This window comes from Cryptotermes secundus, unplaced genomic scaffold, assembly GCF_002891405.2.
Source record: "Cryptotermes secundus unplaced genomic scaffold, Csec_1.0 scaffold2050, whole genome shotgun sequence".
NCBI lineage: Eukaryota > Metazoa > Arthropoda > Insecta > Blattodea > Kalotermitidae > Cryptotermes > Cryptotermes secundus.
Genome location: NW_019727446.1, coordinates 112,701 through 134,252, shown reverse-complemented (window position 1 = coordinate 134,252; position 21,552 = coordinate 112,701). Strand labels below are relative to the sequence as shown.

Sequence of the window (21,552 nt, the reverse complement as noted above, 5' to 3'; positions counted from 1 at the left end):
ATACTATAATGAAATCTATCATTTGACATTATAAATTTTGCCGAAATCAATAATTTTCCGTAACAATCTTTTCATTTTATGCAGTTCCTGTAGAGAACACATCTACTACAACGACCACTATTTTTGATATACTAAAAATATGGAAATTAAAATTTTTCCCAAAATATTATGCCGTGGTGACAGGGGGCGTGGAGGTATCCCTCCTCGCCACCACATCTTACGCTTTAAGGGGTTAGCACAATAATCAAAGATGACCCTCAGCTAGGATTCTCCTGGTTCTGGGCTTCCTTCGTTGCATAATGCTGCCACCATCTTATTACATCTTACGAAGTGGTGATGAAAGTACTAAGGGCCGGTAGCGCGGTGGTCGAACGTTCTCTGTTGGCTGGCCCTTTCATCACTGTGACCTCTTTTTATGGGGGTAGAGCGGGCGTGTCGGGTCTGACCCGCCTCTGCTTATCAACTGTCACACCATATATTATCCTCTACGACAGGGGTGGATTAGATATCTCACCGCTGTCGCCAATTATGTCTTACTACGGGGGTGCGTTAAAACACATTACATCACTTAGTTAGCCATTTCTCTTGGCTAGTCCACCTCTGCTATCACATTGTTATGCTTGAAGAGGCTAATGAGTTATCTAAAGTGTCTCTTCCCTTGTTCCCTCTCGGGACGCTATCTCTCTGTCTCCTATTGGTCTCTCACCCTTAACTTGGATTCACATAACCCTTACTGCTTGTTGCGTTCGGCTGCCGTTGCCTGGGGTCAGTTCTGCCTTCGCTTGGTTTAGGATCGCTTTGGATCTGTCGTGGAGGTTGAGTTGGTTCGGGGAAGTAAATCGAAACTCCCTGTGTACAGCCTACCCTAAGTACCTGATCTATTTACGCTGTTATTTACAATAAAAGAATGTCGACGTCTGTCGGTTTACACTTGGTCTCGGGGCGTGATAGTTCTGACTCCGTTCTAGTCTCTCGCTTATTGCAGCAGGCTTGAGACTGTCACGTCCTTCATTACTATTACTCGACACGCCATCCCGGTCCTACCTTAGATTCCTGATCTATTTACACTTTATTTTGAATTCTATTTACAATATTAACAATACCGACTCTCGGTCGGGACTTACATATTGCCTTTACCGCACCACGCTATGCTTCATCGTAATCTCCCCTTCTGGAGTGTAGGACTTCATTCTGTCTGTCTCTTTCTCTCTACTGTTTCGACTCATTTCACAATTCTCCAATATTCTATCTTAAAACTTCCCCTTAAAATATTCCACCCCTAAGGTTATACATATTGAAAGCCTACATATATTTACCACAAAAATCAGTAGTCATAACACACTCTCTAACGTCTACCATATTTACTATACTAGCACCTCAGTCATCACTCTTTACATTATTTTTCGTATTCTACCCTAAGGGCTCGCTTAGCACACTAGAGTTTGCTTTCAACATTTTACCACAACACTTTTACCAACAAAAGTGTTTAACGCTAGTATGCGTAAAGAGACTTACTTTCGATAAGAGACGCAGGCTGAACCCCACCACTTGTAAGACCCATATCGAATAGAGCCTTCGGCTGACAACTCATTACGTTTTTAGATCAGCTCCGGAGTCTCGTTAATTTATAAATTCATACCATTAACTTGCTGACTCTACTGTTGGCGAAAGAGGGATGTTGGCTACTCCCTTTGTACTAATTTCGGAGTAGAGAGTTTTCATTGGCTCTTCCCTGCTGTGGGCAAGGCCGTGGTACCTCTTTGCTGCTTATTTAATAATATTATTATACTCCATTGTACCTACAATGCGACTTGCAGAAGTGCTATTGCGTATTCTGCTAACTCAGGCATTCCTAACCTAGATTGTCTGTCCAGGTGTTGACATACGAATGTGATTTCTATAAAACTTTTGTTGCAACCCTCGAAACATTTAGGCAATGGGTTCACTTTTCATTCTCAAAATTTTGCTCCGTAACACCAAAAATGCTTTGGTTATACGAGTTTCTGTAAAGAACACATATAATATAACGACCACTATCATTTGATTTGCTAAATTTTACCGAATTCAAAACTTTTCTGCAACAATGCTTTGATTTTATGCGTGTCCGTACAGAACACATTTACTATAAGGACTACTATTATCCGACATGATAAATCTTGCCGTCTTCAATACTTATCCGAAACAATGCTTTGATTCATGCAGTTCCTGGACAGAAAACATTTACTATAATGACCAATATTCTTTGACATACATAATTTTCCCGAACTAAGTATATTTCAGAAAGATTGCTTTCATTTTATAGCGCTCCTGTACAGAACACATCTACTACAACTACAACCTTATTTTGACATAAATATTTTGTCAAATTAAACACTTATCCTAATTATTTTGTTGATTTTAAGCAGATCTTGTAAACTAGTCGTAATCTATAGCGACCATTTTCAATTTACATACAACATTTTTACCGAAAACAATATTTTTTCACAACATTGAGTTGATTTTATGCAAGTCCTGTACAAATCACTTCTATTATATCGACCACTGTAATTTGACATAATAATTTTGAAGAATTAAACAATTTTTTCAACAATGCTTTGATTTTATGCAGTTCTTGTACTGAAAACATCTAACATAACGATCACAGTCATTTGATCTATTTAATTTTGAAGATATCAACACCTTCCCGCAACAATGTATTGATATTTTGCAGTTCCTGTGCAGAACACATTTACTGTTAACCAATATTTTTGAAAGCCTCAAAACTTACAATATTATTTGACATTAAAAATTGTGCCGAATTCAATACTTTCCTCAACAATGCGTTGATTTTATGAAATTCCGGTTCACAACACATTTACTATAACTGCAACTATTATCTGACATAGTAAATCTTGCCTTCTTCAATATTTATTAGGAACAATGCGTGGATTTTATGCAATTCCTGTACAGAACACATGGACTCTAAAGACCAATATTATTTGACAATCTAAATTTTGACGACAAAGTATTTCGGCAACAATACCTTGATTTTCTCCAGTTCCTGCACAGAAAACTTCTTCTATAACGACTAGTATCATTTGACATACAAAATTTTGTCAAATTCAATAATTTTCAGAAACAATGCTTTGATTTTATGCTTTCTGTAGAGAAAACATCCACTATAATGACCACTATAATTTTACTCAATAAATTATGACGAATTCAATACTTTCCACAACAAGGCGTAGATTTTATGAAATTTCTGTAGAGAACACATTTACTATAACCAACAATATTATCTGACATAATAAATCTCGTCTTCATCAATACTTATCCGCAACAATGCGTTGATTTTTTGCAGTTCCTGTAGACAACACATCTACTATAACGACCATTATCATTTCTCATACTAAATTCTGTCAAGTCAATGTCTTTCCATAAGAATTAGTTGATTTTTTGCACTTCCTGTACTGAACAAATCTACTCCAACGACCATTATCATTTCATATACGAAATTTTGCAGACTTCAAAAACTTTTCAGCAAAAATGCCTTGATTTTATGCAGTTCCTGTAGAGAACACTTCTACTATAACGACCACTATCATTTAATATAATAAATTTTGCCGAATTCAACAAATCTCCGCAACTTTGCTTTGATTTTATGCGTTTCTCTAAATTCACACTACTATAATGATAACGATGAATTACATATTAAATTTTGTCGAATTCAAAAATTGTCCGCAACTATGCTTTGATTTTATGCAGTTGCCATACAGAATACATCTACTACAACGACCACTATTATTAGGAATACTACATTTTGCCTAATTCAAGACTTTCCAGCAAAAATATTTTGATATTATGCAGTTCATGCACAGAACATATCTACTATAGTAAAAGACCACTATCTTTTAACATACTACATTTTGCCGAATTCTACACTTTTCCTCACCAATGCTTTGATTATATGCATTTTTGTACCGAACACATTTACTCTAACAACGACTATTGTTAGATATACCATATTCTGCCTAATTCAACATTTTTCCAAAATGCGTTTATTTATGCAGTGCATGTAAAGAACATCTACTATAACGACAACTCTTATTTGACATACTAAGTATTGCCGAATTCAATAATTTTCCGCAAGGGTATTTTGATTTTGTTCAGTTCCCATAGTGAATACATTTACTATAACCACCACTATAATTGGACATATTTAATTTTAACGAATTCAACATTTTTCAGCAACAGTTCTTTGATTTTATGCGTTTCTGTAAAGAGCACATCTACTTTAACGACCACAATCATTGGATATAATAAATTATGACGAATTCCACACTTTTCCCCAACAAATCGTTGATTTTATGCAGTTCATGTACAGACACGTATCTACTATAACGACCACTATCATTTGACATATTAAATTTTGCCGAATTCAACACGTTTCCGCAACAATGTGTCGATTGTATGTACTTACCATAGGGAATACATCTACTGTAACGACCACTATCATTTGACATACTAAATTTTTCCCGAATTCAAAAATTTTCTTCAACAATGCTTTGAATTTATGTGTCTCTGTACTGAACACATCTACTATAACGAGCAGTATCTTTTGTCATACTAAAATTTACGCGTATTCAAAACTTTCTCTCAGAAATGCTTTGATTTTATGCACTTCCTGTAGCGAGCAAATCAACTATAACTACTACTATCATTAGACATAATACATTTTTCCGAATAAAATACATTTACGCAAGAATTCTGTATTATTTTGTGATTTTGTACAGTACATATTCCTATAACAACCACTATCATTTGACATACTTATTTCTGCCGAATTAAACAAATTTCCGGTCCAATGCGTTAATTTTTTAGAGTTCCTATAGAGAATACATTTACTATAAGGGCCATTATCATTTGACTTACCAAATTTTGACGAAATCGAAAATGTTCCGCAAAAATACGTTGATTTTCTGTAGTTCCTGTACAGAACACATTTACTACAGTAAAACCTGTCTTAAGTGGAATCTAAAGGGAACAGAAAAAAATCCTCTGAAGCCAGGTTTCCGTTAATCAAGGTATACTATAATTACTAAAACAGGACATAAACGTCATTCGGACAAAACAAAACAACATGCTCATTAATTTATTCATACTATAACCATTGAACACAAGCAAACATTACATTGAACAGAAAAAATTGCAGTACTTACTTTTTGTAATTTTACCAGAACTCCGGCAGAGTTTTTTACACATCGTTTTCTCTCTTGGCTGCCTGAATTTCCACGAACATGTTAGCTTGAAAAATTAGAGTAAGCATGTCTGAATCATTCCGTTGCACGGCAAACTCCTGCAGTAGCTTTAAACTGTTGGCACTATCACACTACACTTTCTTTCCTATCACAACGTTATTTTTCTTTTCTTCCTCTTCCTCCTCCTCCTCTCTTCCTTTTCGATCTTCTCTAAGATTCTCAACTAATACATCGATATCCATTGTGCCTGGTTCTGTTTGCACATCTTTGTCTATGTTGATGTAGTCCTCAGCATTGCAGTTACTGAGTGCAGCTTCATTCGTGCAATGTTGTAAGTTCTTCTGATCATTCTCATTGTCTACACTAGGAGTAACTTCTACCGTAGAAAATTCTGCTTTTTCGAAACACTTTGTCACAGTTCCTGGTAACATCTTCTTTACTGCTTGGCTTATCCAAATAACCGCATCTAGAACCGAGACAGTTCTTTCAAGTTCGGAGGCGGATGATGTAGAATCTATATTGACGAGCAAAGATTGCATTAATAATTTACGATAGTGGACCTTAACATTCCGAACGATGTCGTGATCCATTGGTTGAGAAGCACTAGTGGTGTTTGGAGGGAACCAAGCAAGTCGCAAGTTCGAAATTTCAATATGGGGGTGGCATGTTGCGTTATCCAAGAACAACAAAACATGCCGGTTTTGCATTTTCATTCTACCATTGAAGGCCGTTAACCATTCCTCCATGATTTGTGACGTCATCCATGCCTTTCTGTTGGATCTCCACTCCCGGGAAATTTCTGTGTGTCCAAGTTTCGGATGCATCGTGGCTTCGCTGCCTTGCCAATCACGAAGGTTTTCTCCATTTCACCTGACATAAAACAACATAGAAAAACAGTCAATCTTTCTTTGCACAGTTTTCCTCCCAAACATTTTTCACCTTTCAGACATAGCGATTTATTCGGAAGCGCGCGGAAGAACAGTCCAGTCTCATCACCGTTCGCTATGTTTTCAGGTTCATATCCCACTATTATGGATGGCAATTTAGCTTCCCATTCCTCAATGGTCTCACTCTTTACATCACTTGATTCAACATAAAGTTCATTAAAAACTATCCGATGTCTTTTGCGAAAACTCTCCAACCATCCGTTAGATGCTTTGAATTCAGTCTTCCCCAGTTTTTAGCAACTTTTTTAGCATATTCCTGTACCATAGGACGCGACAACCGGTGATTTTTCGCCCTCATTGACAAACCACTTCCACACTATTTCATTAACGTCTTAGTTTGCAGTATTCTTAAGTTCTCTTTTCATTTCTCCATTAGAACAAATTTCCCACCGCTTCAAAGTTTCCATTTTCTTCTTTAGAATCTCATACAATTGAGTTTTACCGACGTTAAACATCTTCATGATCTGCTTAACAGACAATTTATCTCGCTCACTCGCGTGAATCACTTCTAACCTTGTGTTAACATCAAGCACAACTCTTGTCTTTGTATGCATGATGAAAACTGCTAGACTAAAGTAAAACTGTAGTCCTAGAGCCCTCACTGAATAATATTTCCAAAAGGGAAAACAGTTCTGTTGAATCTCAGTGCAGGTAGTGCAGTACCGTAAGAAGCTCATTTTAAAAAGTTAGAAACAAAATTCTGTAGCATGTATAGGTTGCCTAAAATTATTCAGAACGATGCATTCCGGAAGACTGAAAATATTCCTTTTGAAAGCGTATTTTGATTTCCGTTGTTAGCGTTTGACAGTATCCATTTAATTCCGGCTATTTAACTCTTTTCAGCCCCAATGTCAAGGGACCTCAAAATATTTCCTTTTAAGACAGATTTCCGTTTAATAAAGGGTCTGTTTAAAGCAGGTTTTACTGCATAACGACTACTATTATTTCACATGCCAAATTTCGCTTAAATTCAACATGCTTCCGCAGCAATTCATTGGTAATATTCAGTTCCCATAGAGAATACATCTACTATAACGACCACTATCATTTGATATGCTAAATTTTGCAGGATTTAACACTAATCCGCAAAATAAATCGTTGATTTTATGCAGTTCATGTATAGACACACATCTATTATAACGACCACTATCATTTGACATAACAAATTTTGACGAATTCAACACGTTTCCGCAGCAATGCGTTGATTTTATGTAGTACCTGCTGAGAAAAAAATCTACTCAAACAACAACTATCATTTGACGTATTAATTTTACCGAATTCAATAATTTTCGGCGACAAAGTTTGGATTCTATACCTTCCTGTATAGAACACATTAACTACAACGACCACTGTTATTTGAAGTACGAAATTTAGACGAATTCAAAACTTTCCCGCAACAATGCATTGAACTTATGACTTTCATGTACAGACACGCATCTATTATAACGACCACTATTATTTGACATACAAATTTTTTCGAATTCAAAACTTTTCCGCAACAGCGCCTTGACTTTATGCGCTTCTGTAAAGAACACGCGTGTACAAACGGCCACTATCATTTGACATAATAAATTTTGCCGAATTAAAAATTTGCTGCTACAGTGCTTTGATGGTATATGTTTTTGTACACAACACATCCACTATAAAGACCACTATAATTTGAAAAACCAAATTTCCCATAATTCAACAATTTTCCGCAATAATGCCTTAATTTTATAGAGTTCCTGTGTAGAACACATCTCTTATAACGAACATTATCATTTAACTTATCAAATTTTGACGAAATCACTCTTTTCGGCAAAAATGTGTTGATTATATGCAGTTACTGTACAGAACACTTTTACTAAAACGACCTCTATTATTTTACCTAATACATTTTGCCGAATTCAAAAGTTTTTCGCAATATTGCGTTGATTTTAAGCAGTGCCTGTAAAGAGAACGCCTACTATAACAACCTTATCATTTGACATACTAAATTTTTGCCTCACACACTCCTCAATAATGCTTTGATTTTATGATTTTCTGTAGAGAACAAATCTATTATAACGACCGCTATCACTTCACATACTAAATTTTGCAGAATTCAACAATTTTCCGCAACAGTGCGATGATTTTAAGTAGTGCCTGTAAAGAACACGTCTACTAGAATGATTATGACTATTTGACATACTAAATTTTGCAGAATTCAACAAGTTTCCGAAACAATTCAATGATTTTATGCAGTTCCAAATCAAAATGCATCTACTATAACAGCCACTATCATTTGAAATACTAAATTTTGCATAATTCATTATTCTTCGCAAAAATGCGTCGATTATATGCAGTACCTGTACAAAACACATTTACTATAATGACCACTATCATTTGATGTATTATATTTTGCCGAATTCAAAACTTTTGTCAAAAATGCGTTGATTTTATGCAGTTACTGTACAGAACACTTCTACTATAACGACCACTATCATTTGACATATTAAATTTTGCCAAATTCAAAACTTATCAGCAACAATGCTTTGATTTTATGCGTTTCTTTACAGTACACATTACTATAACGACCTTTATCATTTGACACACTAAATTAGGCCGAATTCGAAAGTTTTCGTCAAAAAGTGTGTTGATTTTATGAAGTTCCTGTAGACAAATTATTTAATATAACGCCACTATGATCTAATATTATAAATCTTGCATTCTTCAATAGTTATCAGCAATAATGCTCTTTTTTTATTTTGCAGTTCCTATAGAGAAGACATCTACAATAACGGCCATTATAATTTGTCTTTCTAAATTTTGTCGAATTCAATATATTTCCAAAAGATGAGTTGAATTTATGCAGTTCCTATACTGAACACATATACTATAACGACCGTTGTCATCTGACCTAGCATTTCAAGACATTTCAGCAGAAATGGGTTGATTTTATGCAGATTATGTACAGAACATATCTACAAAAACGACTATTACTTTTGACATACTAAATATTTTCAAATACGAAAGATTTCTGCAAAAATACGTTGATTTTTTGCAGCTCCTGTACAGAACACATCTACTACTATCACGACAACTATTATTTTACATATGTATTTATTTATTTATGTATGTATTTCTTTCGTCTCTATAGATCATTGTTACATGATATAGGACAAGCCAGTTACGGTATATTGGCTGATTAAAATAAGAGAATACAGTTACAATACTTGAAATTGTTTACAGTAGATGACAGTAGATTACAATACTTAAGATTTCACATAGTGTGAGGTGGAATCCATATTAGGTCCCCTCGGCACGTCGGCTTCCATATGTCCTATTGTGCCTATACTGGTGATAATATTTATGGAGAATTTGATGGAATGAGGATTGGCAGGGGAAACCGAAGTACTTGGAGGAAACCTACCCCAGCGCCATTTTGTCCATCACAAATCCCACTTGACTAGACCGCAGCGGTGAGAAGCCAGCAACTATCCGCTTAAGCTATGGCGCGTGCTTTGAGATAATACTGGTCAATTTGGTGATACCACTGGTATAACGTCTCACTGTAGACTCTACACTGCAACATCTCATTACATCTGTTCTCCCGTCTTGGTGCAACTTCTTGGCATCTGCAATCTCTCCAGAGTAGCCCATTCAGGTATATCTCCAACTGTGTTATCTTGGTTGCTGGAAGAAAGAAAGGAAAACTGCGCAGTAGGGATTCACAAAACCGATTACGCATGAATTATGCAGTTATAATTGATTAGTGTTTGTCTCACACGAGAGAAACTCGTCCACTTTATAAAAACAATGATCGAGTAGGTAAGTTTTCAAAGCGCTTTTGAACTTATATAGTATCGGTATTTCTTTAATATATCGTGGCAGATGATTTAGCAGTCGAAGTCCTACATTGTTAAAGTTGTTATTGCATAGACTTGTATTACATGGGACGATGTGCAAGTCATCTCTTTTACTTGTGTTGTATGAGTGTAATCGTGAGTTGGTTGTGAATTCATTAGAATTGGATTTTATGTATAATAGAGTTTCATATATGTACAAAGATGGTAGAGGTAATATGTGCAATGATTTGAAAATTTGTTTAGAACTAGTCGCTTTTGGGACCTGGGACATAGCTCTTAGAGCACTCTTCTGTAATTTAAAGATCAATTTTGCATTTACCGAGTTGCCCCAGAATATCAGTCCTTATGATAAAAAAGATTGGAAATGAGCATAATATAACGTGCGAACAGTCTCTAGTCCAGTCACTCTTCTAATTACCCTTAGGCCAAAACATAATTTACATAAGTTGTTCGCTAGCTTTTGCGTATGCATAGTCCATCTTAGATGCTTCTCTAGTCAGACTCCAAGAAATTTTGAGCGATCTGTGTTCTTTATTGGAGGGCATTCAAGTTGTAGTTTTTGAGGATGATGGAAGGCTATTGCTACTGTTTTCTCTTTATTACTAGTTAATCGATTCCTCTCAAACCACGCTGTGATTTTGTTTATTGTTTCATTTGTTTTCCTTTGAATTTCGTTAGTGCTATTTCCTGCTATAAAAATGATAGTATCATCGGCAAAGAAAGTAGGTTTCCCACGTTCTATGCTGGCCTCCAGGTCGTTTATGTATAACAGAAACAACACTGGCCCCAGAACGAAACTTTGTGGGACGCCGTAGCTGATAGGTCTCTTTCGGGATAGGCAATTAATGTTACGATTAGTTTTTGCATCTGTATGTAATTTCTACCGCTTGTTCTCTGTTTTCTAAGTATGTTTGGAACCACCATAGTGTAACCCCTCGTATTCACATTCTTTCCAACTTACTTAGCTATATATCATGATCTACTATGTCGAATGCTTTTGATAAATACAAAGATATCCCTATACTCGATTCCTTTTCATCTAGTGTTTTGTCGACCGCTTTTGTAAATTCTGTGATTGCTGTATGTGTTGATTTTCCTTTGCAGAATCCATGCTGTGTTACGAGCCCGACGCTCCGGCCGAAACTACGTTGTGAAAGCCTCGGGGATCTGGCAACACTGCCTTGGGAGACGCTTGGCAGCCCTGTATCAGCGGCCCACCCCCTACCGCCTGCGGAAAGGGGGGGCTAGCAGGAGGGAATGTGTAGCGGCAGCCAGAGGAGGCAGTGGGTAACGAGGCATTGGAGAGAGAGGTAGTGGGGGCTCCTAGGGGAGCGACGACGCCGGAATACAAGGAACCACAGGAGCAGTGTTGTATCCCACGGTTGAGGGATAAGGTTGGCCTTGGGCGAGCGGATCCCTTGGGAGGCAGAATGGGGTGTACCTCTCAGCAGTTGTAATATAAATGAAGTTTTATTACTAACAAATGAATTACAGGATCTTGCTTGAAACGTAGAAGTGGTTTTCTGCTTAAGGTACGGGCAGTACCGACTATTAGACTGACATACAAGTAGTCTCAGCTAGTTGAATGATCTAAAAGCACTTGGGGCGTCAGTCCTTGGGGTTTTATACTACAATTAAAGACTGAGTCCCGGATTATGCCCAAATATGGTTACAAAAGTAGTCACTTGAACTTCAATCTCGGCTGCTGTATTATTCCCAGCGCTGTGCGGGCCCTCACTCCAAATGTGACGTAGTGTCTCGGGTCACAAGTTCAATTGATATCCGGCCGGCTGACAACACTTTGTGGAAGAATACAGCTTACACAGCTTATACATATATTCTGTTAAAATAATCCAATTATATGCAATACCTTGGTATTTGTACCTATTTCTACAGGTAATTTTATATCATCATTATATGCAATACATCACTTGTAGACCCATATACAACACCTCCCCCTCAGGAAAAAATTCAATTTACATTTTAATTGAATTTAGAAATGTGACTGCACAATTTACACTTTAATTGGATTTAGAAATGTGATTTTGCAGATCTACTTCTTGTTGATCTGCGAACTTCTCCGGTTTCTCTGAGGTTGGTAACCTCCGGTAGAGTTCGAAGTGGGATATCTTCTGGGTTACTTGCAATGCTTTCGCTGCTGGTTTTAATATTAATGTTTACTATGTTGCCCCTTCCGTTTGACTCTGTGGTGAGACCCAAACGTTCTGTGGTGGAGGCAGCGATCGCTCTTAGGGCAGTGTTTGCTTTAAAACGAGGTAATACACACCTCACTAGCTTATACAGTACATATATCATCAATACACTAGCAAAAATATATGCTAACACTGAATACGTGTTATGGTACTGAGCATACCTGCTCTTCCATTCATGCTCTCTGGCTAACTTTTCCAGTTCAGAAATCTTAAAACTAGCGAATTTTAAGTCCTCTACATGATTAACTATATGTTTGAATTTCATATCTAAATCTATATGGCTCAGGTTGAGGTGAGAGCCTAATTGTTCACAGCATTCAAATTCGGCGTCTACCTTTGATAGTAGGTCTCCTCCCTTTCTGGAATCGTTCACCTTAATTTCCTTTACTGTTGATAATAATGCTGTTTTTGTGTAACCTTTACACCCTGCTTGAATTTCTAGCTTCCCAGTGTGAGTGAGCAACACTTCCACTGGTTCCTTGTTGGGACACACAATCGTCACACTATCGCTAGATGGGATAAAGTATATCCACTCATTTCGCCTCTCCAGTTGTGTCCACACCGGGTGCGTGATAGACACTAATCGGGTATCACAACTCTGAGGTATAGTTCTCCTGGGCTGTAACAATTTTACTACACAAGATTCTCTCAGGTGACTATTTAGTAGGGGTTGACTCTGTTTACATACAAATGAACTTGCTTTCATTAACTTACATTTGTCCAGTTCCTCTCTGCTGGTGGTGAAATAATATTGTCTAGTTTCGTCCACATACAATATTGAATTCTCTGTCTCAATGTACACAAACTTGAATTTGTCCTTGGCTATGGGAAGAGGTATTAGTTTTAATGCCTTAAAAACACTCTTATTCACCAGCGGTAGGGTTATTACATACCCTAATATATCCTTATTTATGTATACATGTACATCAGATAATTTATAAATCATACTGATCGAGTCTTTGCTTAAGGAAAATGGTGTCAGTGTACCTTCGGGAAAATACGGAATGCTCTTCTTCAAACTCTCAAGAATTAAGCTAGGGGAAACAATTTGTGGTTGCAACACTCCTTTCTGTGCATTCAATATACTTTCTATTAGTAAATCAAGATTTCTTTGCATAGCATTCAAGGCATTGTTAACTTGAGCAATGTGACTTTCTATATTAATCTTAATCGATATTAGGTCCAGTCTAGCTTCGGTTTCTCCTATAAATTTCTCCATATAAGTTTTTAATTCGGTCAATCCTCTTTTGATAAGGTTATTATTATATTCCATATCGGATATTGTTTCATTAAAAGTTCCCAACGAAGCCTTGACAATCGATAATTGTTGCTTCATTAAGTCTGTTACATCCTCCGAGTTTTCCTCGAATCGTTTGATTTGTTCATTATAGTACTCAGCGTCGTCCGAATCCATTGTGCCAAACAGAACCTTACTAATTTCGCCAATAAAGTTAAAAACTCCTCGACGTCTCCTACGGTGACTAGGATTGCTTCCTATCAAGTCTTTTAACAACCTTTCGCTTCCTCTAATCTGACTCAGTCTATCTCTCGCTATGTTTTCGAAACGGTTACAGTTTGTCCAATTTCTAATTGAAGTGGTCAAGCATAATTTGCTTATGTGTTCTATGTATTCTCCTATTTTATCTGATTTTTGGTCTGTATCCTTTATGTCTAAGTATACCACTGTTTTCCATTCTGTATTAAACAAGTTAACTTCTCCTAGATGTTCGTAATATATCCCTGGTGATTCATCATATCGATCTACGGCGTATCCAAGGTCTTCAGTTGAGGCATTTGTTTCCCAGATTCCCCATGACCAAACGATCCATACTGCTATGATCCATGTCTTCCTATACTGCATCTGGAAAGAATAATAATTCTTGTTTCTCCCTTGAAACTAATGGAAATGTTTTAGCCTGTTTAGGTGTACCCTTTGAATCCGTTTTCCCATCTTGAGGGTCGCATTAACCCCTTCTTTACAAATCACTTCATAGGGTCCTAACCATTGTGAACACAGTTTCCTCGATCTACCTCTCCTCACTGTTTCATCAAACAGTAATACCTTGTCACCTACTTTAATCGAGGGTTCCTCCGTATGCCTATCATAGTATTCTTTACTCTTGTGCTTGGCCTGTATTAGTTTTTCTCTAGCAGTGTGGTGAGCGGTTTGTAGTCTATTCTTTAATTCAACTAAGAAATCATCGTAATTGTACTGGGGATTTGGATCTCCCATTAAATTAGAAGGCATCGCTGACTTAAATCCGTATATCAGTTCAAACGGAGTGTATCCGGTAGCTACATGGATCGACGTATTATATACGTATACCGCGTAAGGTACCCACTCATCCCAGTTCAGTTGGTCTTCCCTTATGTAATGTCTCAGGTATTCTTTCAATACTCTGTGACTACGTTCAAGGCTACCGTTGCTCTCCGGGTGAAAAGAGGTGGTTTGCAATTTCTTTATCTTAAGCATTTTGCAGACATTCTTAAAAATTTCGCTCAAGAAGTTTGAGCCTTGATCTGTTAGAATGGTTTTTGGTGTGCCCATTTTCAAAATTATGTGGGTCACAAATTCCCTAGCTACCGTTTCTGCGTCTTGCTTTCGTATGGGAATGGCCACTAAAAATTTGCTGAGTTCATCCTGAAAAGTAAGTAGGTACTTATTTCCAGTCTGGGTCTCTGTTAAGGGACCTACAATATCTAAACAACATTTTTCAAAAGGTTGGCTGGCTGTTGTGGTGATCTCCATCGGGACTTTTCCGCGTGGCCGCAATATTTTATTCATTTGACAGCTCTTACATCTTTTAACATAGTCTTCGATTTCCTTCTTCATATTGGGCCAAGAATGCTTTTGCTTTATCGCCTTATAGGTCTTGTTCATTCCGCGATGACCGCCCAGAGGCGCATCATGATATTCATACAAGATTTGTTTCTTTTTTTCCTCCTCTATCTGTGTTCCTAATTGGGGTTCGTTCTCTAGCGATAATCCATGAATACGACTTAACGCGTCCGCGTTCGTGTTCAAAGCCCCTTTCTTGTATACTATCTGATAATCGTATTCTTCTAAACGGATTCTCCACTTCAGCAATCTCGATCCCGGGTCCTTAACATTCATAATCCACATTAGTGGCTTGTGATCGCTGGCTACTTTAAATTTCCTGCCGTATAAGTAGGGTCTGAAATGTTTCACGCCCCACACAATAGCTAGAAGCTCTTTCTCACTAGTGGAATAGTTGCGTTCGGCTTTATTCAAATTTCTACTGGCAAAGGATATGGGTAGATCCTTCCCAATTTCTCCTTGCGATAAAATCGCTCCTAACCCTTCATTGCTAGCATCCGTTGTTAATATGAAGTCTTTAGTGAAGTCTGGATATTGCAAGATTGGCTTTGACACCAATTTGTCCTTTAACTTCTGAAAGGCTAATTCCTGTTCTGTTTCCCAAACAAAAGGTACATTAGCTTTAAGTAAAGCATGAAGGGGCGCAGCTATCCTGCTAAAATTCGGGATGAATTTTCGGTAATAGCTGGCCATACCTAAATAGCTTTTTAGTTGCTTGACATTGATCGGTCTCGGGTAGTTATTTACAGTCTCTACCTTCTTAGGGTCAGGCATTACCCCTCTCTCTGTGATCACATGTCCTAAATAGCTCACTTCTGTGCGAAGGAATTCGCATTTATCAGGTTGGAGTTTGAGGTTAAATTTCCGGATTCTGTCAAATACTTCTCTTAATTTTGTATCGTGTTCACTTAGGGACCTGGCGTATAACACAATGTCGTCTAGAAAGACAAAGCAGCGCGACCCTGTGAGTCCGCATAACACTGTGTTAATCATGCGTTGGAATGTCGCCGGTGCCGTCTTAAGCCCAAACGGAAGCCTCTTATACTCCCAATGACCTTCTTTGGTGCTGAAAGCAGTTTTTTCTCGGTCTTTCTCTTCAACTTCTATTTGATGATAACCCATCACCATGTCTAGGCAGCTAAAATACTTCGACTGGCCCAGCTGATCTAATATCTCCGTGATATCGGGGAGAGGGTAGGCATCACCTATGCTCTTCTCATTCAGTTTGCGGAAATCTACCACTAATCGCCATTTCTTTTCCCCACTAGCGTCTTCTCTTTTAGGAATAACAAGGATAGGGCTATTCCAAGGGGATTTGCTCTCGGTTATTATCCCACCCTGCAGGAGTTTGGTTACTTGTGCGTCCACCTCCGCCTTCTGGGCTTCTGGCAGTCTATATGGCCTAGTATTTATCGGGCTAGTTCCCGGTATAACGTCTATGGAATGCTTGACTGCATTCGTACAACTTAAGTGGTCTCCCTTTAGGTAAAATATATCCTGGTAGTCTCTACAGGTATTTTCGATTACTCCCTTTTCTTCAGAATTTAGGTGATCTAGTCTCAAGTTCGCTAGGACCTTTTCTTCTCTGTTTTGTCCCGTTTTCATTTCCACTGGGGTTATGGCTCCCACATAACCAGTTCGATTTTCCTTATCTAGAGTGTACCTTTCCCATTGCATACGGGGAATTTCCATCACTACTTCTTCATCTCTAGTATTTAGAATACTGGTGATAGCCTTATTTCCCTCAATCTTGGTTAGTGAGTTGGCTATATAAATTCCCTCCGCTATCTCTAGCTACTGATAATCCCTTCAGTGCCTGCTTCCCCTTCTTCTACATGTACCTCTACTATTATTTCCGGCCTCTTTGGTAATCGCACTGATCTAGCGTGCCCTGCTACAGGTGTTTCAGCTGCAGCTAATATCTCTTTAATGACCTGGTGGCCCTCCGCCTCAAAGGTTACTCTTTTATTCTCATAACATATGTTGGCTTTCGTACTCTGCAGAAAATCTCGACCTAGGATCCCATCGTAGCCAAGATCTACTTGTATATTCACTAAATGGAACGGGAATCGAATTCTAACCTTCCCTTCCTGGACCCCAACCTCTATGACGCCATACGTCTCTACTACGGATCCGTCCACTGCTCTCACGGTTATTTTACGGGTCGGGTCAAACACGGCGTCTCCCATCAATTTCGTGCTCTTTATCAAACTTATATCAGCGCCTGTGTCTACCAGAAACTTCAATTTTCCCGCCTTGCTAACATCCACTTCCCATTCCAAACCGTCATACTTATTTCCACTGATACAGCCTATTGTACTGTACGGACCGTCTGCTGGCTGCGGGCCAACGGTCCATTCTCGTTTCCCTTCTCCTCTGCTTTCTGCCTGTCTCTACTCGCTGCTTTTCGGGGTTTCTTGCAGAATTTAGAAATATGTCCTTTCTCCCCACAATTATAGCAAATTACATCGTGTGGCTGCGCCGGTCTCCTCACCGAAAACTGATTTACCCTGTTGTCTCTCTTTATTTTGGAGAAACAGTTACTGCTGGTGTGCCCCGACCTTCTGCAGATCATGCACTGTGCTGGGGTTGAACCGGGGGTCTTGTACCTCTCTGCTCTAGACACAATGGCACATTCGTCTACCAATGCAGTTTCTGCGATTCCATCGAAATCCTCGAAATTCCGACTACGGACAATAGTCTGTATTCTATCAGAAAATAGTCCTTGTATGAAGCATATGTTCCTCAACTTATCTGATAACGTGAGAATTCCTGCTCTTTCTTCTTCTGAACAATCCATCACTGCTACTTCTCTAAATTTCGAGCCTAATGTTTGGATCTTTTGCACCAATTCTGAAACACTTTCTGATTTTTCTTGCCCAGCCTTGAATAACTGGGTAGCATGAAAATCCAATGTACGTTTTTCGAGATAGGTATTTTTCAGGAATTCCCTAACCTCTGCCCATTTGTCCAAATTTCGGTGGGCTATTGCTATCCTAGGCTCCCCGCTCTTTCGTGTTAACACGAACTTATATAATCTATCCTCATGTTCCGGGTTTATTACTTCGAACGCAGTGTCCACATTAGAAATGAATGTAAGTACTTCTCTTTTATTCCCACTGAATGGAGTTACTAATTTCAGTGCCTCACTCACACTAACATACTGCTCTGCCATATTGCTGGAGCTATTTGCCTCTACAACCTGTGTATTTGTTCGCGAACTTGAGCCGTGTCCCTTGACCCTGTGGGTAAAGGACCCAGTTCTTCTACCCACTCAAACCCGTGAACCCCTGCTCAAATGGGTAAGGGACAGGCTCATAAGAAACGACTTGCTTGTACGTGATGTACTATGCCTCCCCAAGGACGAGTAGGGGATCTCAGGAGAGGAAACCCGCTGTCGACACTTTAGGCCAAGCCTGACGGATCGGCTAGTCCGAACTGGTAGGGAATACACAGCACAAGTATACATAAATACAACTGGCGTTTCCAAACATATAAATAAATGTATATATTGATAACATAAGTATACAGGTATACTCTGCCTGATGGGCAGGGACTGGTCAGAACACGTGATAAATAATTAATACAGCGCTACACTGTGCCTAGCCGCACAGAACTCAAGTCAGGCTCGCCTCATGGCGTCATTCAACTTCTCCAGTACAAACATGTACTTACGCAAGCCTTGAGGGCACAAGGAAACATAAACAGGTTACAAACACGCCTGAGGGGCGATCTGCTGTTTTACACAACCCAAAACAAAACCAAATTATCTTACGCCACACGGCGTTCATAATTGAAAGGAAACCATCTCAAACAGTAAGTCACTTACTTGCGTTTCCTGAATTACAACACAAAGTTTACCTCACGACTTGATCCCGCCTTGATCACGTCGTGAGGGCACTCTTCCCCTTTCAGACACCGCTACGGGCCGAAACCGAATTTCACAAGATCAATTCAACATAACGAAACTAAATTTGGACGCAGCGATGTTACCTTTCCGAAGTCAACGGGGAGAGAGAGGACGATACATTCGTTTTACTATACAGGAAAGCTCGCACTGCGTCCAGGAGAGGGGGGACAAGGTCAGTTGACCTGACGTCAGCTAAGACTTTAAGTAGAAAGAGGGAGGAACGGCTGGCATCCTGGCGTTTCGGGGGGCACTCCAAGGAACTTCACGGAGAAGAACCGTTGCACGGTTCAAACTGACACTCATATATCCTTAAACGGGGACTCACCGTTGATGATAATGAAGTTTATCTGGTGTAGCTGGTCCTTCTTCCTCTCTCACAGCTGGCTCGTCCTCTGGTTCCCCTCGAAGTCTCCCTGTCGTTCACCCTTCGCCTATCAGTTATCTGCTCCTTCTCAGCTCCGCCGTTCCTGTAGCTTGTAAATTTCTATCTTAGGAACAGCTTATCGAAGCAACACTAAAATCGTCTTCTTCTCGTCTCCACCCTCTGCAGAGACTGCTGGCGACCTTCTTGCACAATCCCCAAACTAATGAGGCTCCTCTTTCTTCACCTCTAGTACGCTGTTCGATTCCAATCCCTTGTTCTTCCTTTAGAAGAACTGCAAGTGCCCAGTTACTGAGCCACTGAACAGATGGGTCTTACCAACTGTTATGAGTAGGAAGTTCTCCTGGCTGGTAGATTCTTCCTCCTCCTTCGACGTTCCAGTTGATCCTTGTCTGGCTGCTAATCACCCCACATCTGACACCAGTTGTTGTATCCCGCGGTTGAGGGATAAGGTTGGCCTTGGGCGAGCGGATCCCTTGGGAGGCAGAATGGGATGTACCTCTCAGCAGTTGTAATATAAATGAAGTTTTATTACTAGCAAATGAATTACAGGATCTTGCTGGAAACGTAGAAGTGGTTATCTGCCTAAGCTACGGGCAGTACCGACTATTAGACTGACATACAAGTAGTCTCAGCTAGTTGAATGTTCTAAAAGCACTTGGGGCGTCAGTCCTTGGGGTTTTATACTACAATTAAAGACTGAGTTCCGGATTATGCCCAAATATGGTTACAAAAGTAGTCACTTGAACTTCAATCTCGGCTGCTGTATTATTCCCAGCGCTGTGCGGGCCCTCACTCCAAATGTGACGTAGTGTCTCGGGTCACAAGTTCAATTGATATCCGGCCGGCTGACACTTTTGGGGAAGAATACAGCTTAGACAGCTTATACATATATTCTGTTAAAATAATCCAATTATATGCAATACCTTGGTAATTGTACCTATTTCTACAGGTAATTTAATATCATCATTATACGCAATACATCCCTTCTAGACCCGTATACAACAAATCTCAAGTACAAATTACAGGTAAGTACTGGGAAGAAATAATAATGAATAAAAGTAAATGTAAACAAACAAATAACTGATAATTATAGGAATAATAAAAATGTCATTATCATTAAACTAAATGTTGTTACGAATTGAGGAATGAAACAAAAATATTTAATTAAGAAATGAATATTATAGATGTTCAGAGGATAATAATTATATACGTAATTCATTTTGTTTTACTGGACATGCAAATGATAAAAATACTAACAGTTATACTATATTTATAATTTGTTTTGGTAGAACATTCCTGGTTCCCTGCAGACAGCATTAGCAGCTGCTGCGCATCTAGCAGAGGGACAATTTTTAAATAAGGAGCAAACATTGAACAATGTAAAATCTCTGAGATACCGAGCAGGAACTCGGAGAACAATAATTTCCAGGACAGAAAGGCAGAATATCGAGATAAATAAACTTGAATAAGAAAGAGAGCATCAAGGCGATGTTTTCTAGTACATAAAGTTGCAATTTTAACAGCTCAAGAGCAAGAGAATAATTGTAATGAACTTGAGGAAAGAAACGTTTACAAAGGGCCGCAAACCTCTGCTCGATGCGTTCCAGCTTGTTGGCATCAGTTTACGTAATCGAATTCAATACTACGGACGCATATTCAAGCCTAGACCTAAATAATGTAGTGTACAATCTGAACATACAGTCTAGCGGAGAGAAATTGAAGGTAATGTTACGAACTAGACCCAATAGTTCCGCACATTGAGAGAAAATGTAATTGACCTGGTCATGGAAATATAGTGTGACGTGTTGCGCAATGGTTATAGGCAGGTCAACATCCTCCCTTTTCTCCCCCACCCCCCGACCAGCGGTGACGCGCCGAGCAGAGCCGAAGTTAGCCTAGTCCCAGCATCCTGGTAGGTATGCAAAGCGAGTCAACAGCGGTGACGTCATCAAGGGAAACCGCAGTTGCTATCCAGCAGTAAACAACTCCGGACAGCGTAGCTAGCAACACGGTGCCAGACAACAAGTGTGCCTATTACGTGGCCGTGTTCTGTGTTGTCCGGAATGAGGCTACATAAGAAGCAGCGAGGCTATTCACAGTCAGTTCCGATAGAGTTCCGAGCATTTACGAGTTAGCCAGCAGCCAGTCAGTTGTATTCTGGCATTTGCAGTGTAGTATTTGTGATACTGCCGAT

General features: G+C 39.0%; 1 protein-coding gene across 1 annotated transcript; it reads right to left on the bottom strand.

Moving 5' to 3' along the window:
- Positions 1 to 11,552: 11,552 nt before the first annotated feature.
- Positions 11,553 to 19,379, bottom strand: LOC117282343. The gene is made up of 2 exons (XM_033751613.1): positions 19,299 to 19,379; positions 11,553 to 14,085 (listed from the first exon to the last, which is right to left on the bottom strand). Exon 2 carries the CDS (start codon positions 14,083 to 14,085, stop codon positions 12,043 to 12,045), a length of 2,043 nt encoding a protein of 680 aa, XP_033607504.1. The 5' UTR covers positions 19,299 to 19,379; the 3' UTR covers positions 11,553 to 12,042.
- Positions 19,380 to 21,552: the final 2,173 nt, after the last annotated feature.

Bases quoted from the DNA above. Each gene is read 5' to 3' on its own strand.
- LOC117282343 (XM_033751613.1), bottom strand. From the start codon at position 14,085: ATGCAGTATAGGAAGACATGGATCATAGCAGTATGGATCGTTTGGTCA.